Source organism: Priapulus caudatus, unplaced genomic scaffold, assembly GCF_000485595.1.
Source record: "Priapulus caudatus unplaced genomic scaffold, Priapulus_caudatus-5.0.1 Scaffold298, whole genome shotgun sequence".
Taxonomy (NCBI): Eukaryota; Metazoa; Priapulida; class Priapulimorpha; order Priapulimorphida; family Priapulidae; genus Priapulus; species Priapulus caudatus.
Window position 1 is genome coordinate 114,438 of NW_014577359.1, and position 6,572 is coordinate 121,009.

The 6,572-nt window shown below is 47.1% G+C and overlaps 3 protein-coding genes across 3 annotated transcripts in view; 1 reads left to right on the forward strand and 2 right to left on the reverse strand.

The window, feature by feature from the left end:
* LOC106808711 (wiskott-Aldrich syndrome protein family member 2-like) overlaps positions 1-3,322 on the reverse strand; it is a 7,931-nt gene extending 4,609 nt beyond the window's left edge. The window contains exon 1 of the mRNA XM_014811541.1: positions 3,175-3,322. Coding sequence (XP_014667027.1) covers positions 3,175-3,305 — 131 coding nt within the window. The 5' untranslated portion in view covers positions 3,306-3,322. The remainder of the gene's footprint in view (positions 1-3,174) is intronic.
* LOC106808712 (cytochrome P450 2U1-like) overlaps positions 1-6,572 on the forward strand; it is a 39,170-nt gene that overhangs the window by 21,118 nt on the left and 11,480 nt on the right. The window contains exon 10 of the mRNA XM_014811542.1: positions 5,151-5,159. The gene's annotated coding sequence lies outside the window, so the exon portion shown is untranslated. The remainder of the gene's footprint in view (positions 1-5,150; positions 5,160-6,572) is intronic.
* The window catches only part of LOC106808708 (leucine-rich repeat-containing protein 15-like), a 7,949-nt gene continuing 2,897 nt past the window's right edge, over positions 1,521-6,572 (reverse strand). The window contains exon 2 of the mRNA XM_014811536.1: positions 1,521-2,883. Coding sequence (XP_014667022.1) covers positions 2,123-2,883 — 761 coding nt within the window. The 3' untranslated portion in view covers positions 1,521-2,122. The remainder of the gene's footprint in view (positions 2,884-6,572) is intronic.

Consider the following 6,572-nt stretch of genomic DNA (forward strand, 5'->3'; position numbering starts at 1 on the left):
CACACACACACACACACACACGACAACACACACACACACACACACACACACACACACACACACACACACACACACACACACACACACACACACACACGACAGCGGCTGCATGGCTGCGTTACAGGTGATAGACAATGTTACATTCATGGCACCACTGACCTGGCATCACTGACATGGCATGCGACGCTATACAATCTGTAATACGACGCTATCAATATCAATTATAGACAATGTTTCATTCATGACACACGGAAGCGGCTGCATGGTACAATGATACATCCATGGCATCAGTGACTCCTACTGCGACGCTGACCCTAATCCTACCCCTAACCTTAAACGTAACCCTAACCATAACCCTAAACCTAAACAAAAGCCTAATCCCAGCCGCCTTTCTGACGCTAAACACAACGTTAACCTTTACACTAACCCTAACCATTACTTTATTCCTAATCCTAATATTTACCCTAACCTTAACCCTAGCCCTAACCATAACCCTAACACTTACACTAACCCTAACCTTAACTCTTACCTGAACCCTAACCCTAACCATACTCCAACACTAACCCTAACCATGACTTTAACCCTAATCATAACCCTAACACTAACATTGACCGTGACCCCGACACTCACACGCTGAGGGAGCCTAACTGACGGATGGCGTTGCTCAGACTGCTGTTGTTCACATATAGCAGCTCATCGTCTTTAATCTCTCCGGGAAGATCTATTCGGCTCAAGCACTGTGGCACCACCTGCCGTTGAACGACCGGCATCGCTGGCGAGTAGCTGCAAACGAGCGTCCAAGCTGTTAGTTATTGCAGTTGGTAAGGGAGTGTGTTCCCTTACACTTATACTCCTAACTCTAACAACAATATAACAGTGCGTACCGTAGCATTTATACCTTAATCCTTAATCCTTATACCCCTAATCATTATTCCTTAATCCTTAATCCTAACACTAACGAGCTATAACCTTTTACGCATTTACACACACGCACGCGCGTGTACGCGCACACGCGCGCGTGCACGCACCGGGCACAGGGGTTCTGTCTTCTGTATACAGGTAAAGTTCAATACATTCTTTTCTTTAATTTAAAATTCTAAATGAAGGTTTTCGTTAGTGAGAATTCTAGCTGTGAGTTAAACAAGATGGTATACTGTAGGTGTTAATGTTATCCGCTTACCTCCACACGGCAGTTGAATGTGTTGTCGCGGTCAGCTCCCAGCTGCATTAGTCGATGTTACATCCTATGTGCGTGAATGTACCTCGACATTTCCTGCCCCTATATCCTGCTCGTATCCTATACGTGTGCAGCACAGTTGTGTTGCTTAACTGTAGAGGCAATGTTAGTGTCGCAAGATGCAACATCCTATATAATTTTATACTTATGTGTGTGTGAATTGAGTGCTGTTTACTGATCGTTCTGTAGGAATTGGTAGATGTAACTCGCATCTGGCCGTAACGATAGTGTTATAGAAATCAGTTGGAAAAATAAATTGATACTATAAGCTCTTAAAAACGCATACTTTACGATGAGTTTTATTACCGACGTATTTATAATAACACGTTTTCCGGCTTAATAGTTCCTAGTATATACAATGCAATGTTACGCGTCTAATTCTCATGGTTCCATCGTCTCTTCAACGTCACACCAGACGAGTTGATAACACGGAATACTGGATGGTAATGCTGAATAGTTTGGGCGCATTCGTTTACAAAAGAATATAACGGTTATTTAAAAAATACCCCTCTTTGGGCAATATATGCTTTTCTTTCCATTGCTGTCTGATAATTATCATAAATATCTACTACGAATAAAAAACCATTTAAATTTGTTGAGATACAATAGATTTTTTTATCACAATTGTAAAAAATCACACATCTATTTAATTGGTCATGTGTACGAGATATTACGTCGCCGCCACCTTTTAAGGAAGGCACCGATGAAAAAGGATAATAGAAAAACTGGTACTAATCCTAATAGCATCATCCACGCCAACACGTCGGAATCTCGCTCTACTCGCTCATCCACATCATTGTCTTTATTGTAATCATGCAGCAGTAGGAACTCGTCTGCATGAAGCGAAGACGCGTCTACAGAGGGCGCTTCGTGTCCGGGATACCGTCAGAAACTCGTAACGGCGCTCGGATCCGGTTCCGGCACCGTATGTACGTCATACATAATATTATGTACGTCGCCATCGCCGACACTGTCGCGCGTGTCGGCGCGCGTCTTCTTACTGCTGTTGTTTTTCGCCCGACAGTAACAGACCATGCAGACGAGGAACACGATCAGCGTGTATAGCGCGACGGTCGTCACTATATAGACAGCCAGCTGGTCACCTGCGAACGTCAGCGCGGGGGTGGACAACGTCCGTACGTTCACGCACTCGCTCTCCAGCAGCGAGTCGTCGTCGTCGTCAGCGCCGTACTGGTCAGTGAAGGCGTGTATGCAGAGCAGGTAGCCGGTGGACGGCAGTAGTCCGGCGAACGTGTTCGTTTCTTGCTTCTCTAACGCCGACTCAAGCTCGACGCGCTGCTCCTGAAGATACGTAAGGCCGGAGTCTAGCTCGCCGGCTGCTGCGACGAAGTACTGCTGCAGATGCCAGTCCTCTATTGGCCGCGTCGCATCGCTGGGTGCTGGTATGTAAGTCCACGTAACATCGGCGAGTGTGTCCATGACGGCGGTCACTTGCATCTGTATGTGACCCGTCGCACATCTGCCCTGAACGTCGGCTGGGACGTACGGTTTTGCGCAGGTGAGGTTGGTCGCCTGCAGCTCGTACAGGAGCCTTCCCTGCATGCTGGCCGGAGAACTGCACTCACCTCGCAAGTTGTCCGTAGGTAGCAGGTGCGTTAGGTGGCAGTCGCAGGCGAGGGGGTTACCTGGTCACGAAATATACACCCGATTATTTCTACAAACGGCAGCAATCGGACAAAGGAATTGGCTTTACTTAAGTTTTATAAGTAAGTTATATCTGAACAGAGAAGAAACCGCCATACCTATAAGGTGCGGCGCGTGTGTGCATGCGCACGCGTGTTGTGTGTGTGTGTGTGTGTGTGTGTGTGTGTGTGTGTGTGTGTGTGTGTGTGTGTGTGTGCGTGCGTGCGTGCGTGCGTGCGTGCGTGTGTGTGTTAGTATTTTATTTTATATAGTACGAGCTACGTATTACACACCTGAAATCGTTGAATATTCTAAGGTTGGGCGGAGCGTCGCAAATGTCGTACTGTGCTGTCACGCAGGGCGTCATGTTGCTATGGACAACGACCTGCTGCTCGTTCTCCACCGTGCTCCTGTAAGGATGCATTCCTGCGAGGTCCTCTAACGAATCTATACACACAACAGAGTCACACGTCAATCGAAGGAGCCTTCTAGACAGGAGGCGTTTGTCCGTGACTTCAAAGGAGAAGCGGTCAGCTAGGATTTAGCTATTAAACGCATGGCACGCCCGCCCGCCCGCACGCACGCACGGATGAACGCACGCACGCACGCACGGACGCACGCACGCAAACGCGCGCGCATATACAAACAGACGGAAGACAGGTAGACAGACAGGCAGGCAGGCAGGCAGGCAAACAGGGAAGCGGCTGCATGAGTTACAATGATACATCCGATGGCATACAGTGCATCCTACTGCCGACGCTGACCCCTAATCCTACCCCTAACCTTAAACGTAACCCTAATCCTAACGCCCTTAAACTAAAAAAAAGCCTAATCCCAGCGCCTTTCTGTGACCTAACCACAGCGTTAACTGTTTACCATAAACACTAGCCATTACATTTTATTTTCTAAATCCTAATATTTACCCTACCTTAACCCTAGCCCAACATAACCTAACAACTTACCTACCCTAACCTTAACTCTTACCTGAAACCCTAACCCTAACCATACTCAACAACATAACCGCTACCTTGACTTTAACCCTAATCTAACACCTACACTACATTGCCGTGACCCCGCACTCACACGCCTGAAGGGAGGCTAAGACTGACGGATGGCGTTGTCAGACTGCTTTGTTCGTTCACTATAGCAGGTCATCGTCTTTAATCTCTCCGGGAGAATCTATTCGGGCTCAAGCACTGCTAGGCACCACTGCCGATCTTGAACGGACCGGCATCCGCTTTGTGCGAGTAGCTTGCAAACGAGGTCCAAGCTAGTTTAGTTTTGCAGTTTTAGGTAAGGGAGTTGTGTTCCCTTACAACTGTATACTCCCTAACTCTAACAACAATATAACAGTGCGTACCGTAGATTTATATACCTTAATCCTTAATCCTTATACCTTAATCATTATTTTCCTTAAATCCTTAATCTAACCATTAACGAGGCTATATACTTATCGAACAACACTGCACGCGTGTGTCTGCGCACACGCAGCGCGTGCCACGCACGGCACAGGGCGTTTCTTTCTTCTGTTATACAGGTAAAGTTCAATTACATTCTTTTTTAATTTTAAATTCTAAATGAAGGTTTTCGTTAGTGGAATTCTAGTGTGAGTTAAAACAAGATGGATATACTGTACCGGTGTTAATGTTATCCGCTTTCTCCACACGGCAGTTGAAATGTGTTGTCGCGGTTTCAGCTCCCAGCTTGCATTAGTCGATGTTAGCATCCTATGTGCGTGAATGTACCTCGACATTTTCTGGCCCCTCATATCACTGGCTCGTCATCTTATACGTGTGCAGCACAGTTGTGTTTGCTTTACTGTAGAGCCAATCGTTAGGTGTCGCAAGATGCAAACATATCCTATATAATTTAATATATTATGTGTGTGTGAATCTGAGTGCGTGGTTTACTGATCGTTCTGTAGCGAATTGGCTCTAGTATGTAATCGCCATCTGGGCCGTAACGATACGTTGTTATAGAAATCAGTATTGGAAAAATAAATTGATATATAATGTCTTAAACGCAATACTTTACGATGAGCTTCTTATACCGACGTATTTAATAATAAACACTGTTTCCCGGGTTAAATAGCATTCTAGTTATATACAATGCAATGTTAGCGTCTATTCTTCATGTTCCATAGTCTCTTCAAACGTTCACACCAGACGAGTTGGAATACCGGAATACTGCGATGGTAATGTGAAAATAGTTTGGGCGCATTCGTTTACAAAGGAATATAACGAGTTATTTTAAAAATACCCCTCTTTGGGCATATATGCTTTTCTTTGTCCATTGCTGTCTGATAATATCATAAATGATTACTACGATAAAATAACCATTTTAAATTTGTGAGATAACAAATAGATTTTTAATCACAAATTGTTAAAAATCACACATCTATTTAATTGAGTCATGTGTACGAGGATATTACGTCGCCGCCCACTTTTAAGGGAAGGCACCGATGATAAGGATAATAGAAAACTGGTAACTAATCCTAATGCATCATCCACGCCAACACGTCGGAATACTCGCTCTACTCGCTCATCCACTCATTGTCTTTGTTCGTAATCATGCAGCAGTAGGAATCGTTCTGCATGAAGCGAAGACGCGTTCTTACAGAGCGGCGCTCGCGTCGGGATACCGTCAGAAACTCGTACGGCGCTCGGATCCGTTCCGGCACCGGTTGTACGTCATACATAATATGATGTACGTCGCCATCGGCCGACACTGCTCGCGGTGTTGGCGTGGCGCGCGTCTTCTTACTGCTGTTTGTTTTTTCGCTCCGACGTAACAGACCATGGCAACGAGAGGAACACGATCAGCGTGTATAGGCGCGACGGTGCGGTCCTATATAGACAGCAAGCTGGTCACCATGCGAACGTCCGCGCGGAGCGTGACAACGGTCAGTACGTTCACGCACTCGCTCCTCCAGCAGCGTGTCGTCGTCGTCCAGGTCAGCGCCGTACTGCGTCATGGAAGGCGTGTATGCGTGAGCAGATAGCCGGTAGACCGGCCCAGTAGTCCGTGGCGAACGTGTTCGTTTCTTGCTTCCTCTAACGCGAGTCAAGCTCGACGCGCTATGCTCCCTGAAGTTAAGTAAGGCGGACAGTCTAGCTCGCCGGCTGCTGCGACGAAGTACTGCTGCCGAAGATGCCAGTCTCTATTGGCCGCGTCGCAATCGCTGTGGGGTGCTGGTATGTAAGTCCATAACCATCAGCGAGAGAATGTGTCTGACGCGGTCACTTTGCATCTAGATGTTGACCCGTCGCACAGTCTGCCCTGAACGTCTGGCTGGGACGTACGCGTTTTGCGCAGAGTGGAGGATCGGGTCGCCTGCAGCTGTACAGGTAGCTTCCTGCATGCTTATGGCACGGCAGAGAACTGAACACTCCACCGTCGCAGTTTGTGACGTAGGTAGCAAGGTGACGTTATGTGGCCAGTCGCAGGCGAGCGGGGTTACCTGGTTAAACGAAATTATACACCGGACATTATTTTCTACCACACGCCACGTATCGGCACAACAGGAATTCGGCGTTTACTTAAGTTTTATAGTAAGTTATAATCTGAAAGCAGAGAGAAACCGCCTAACCTATAAGGTGCGTGCGCCGTGTGTGGCATGCGCACGCGTGTTGTGATATGTGTGCGCGCCTAGTGCGATCGTCGTTGTGATGTGGGGGGGGTGTGCACGCGA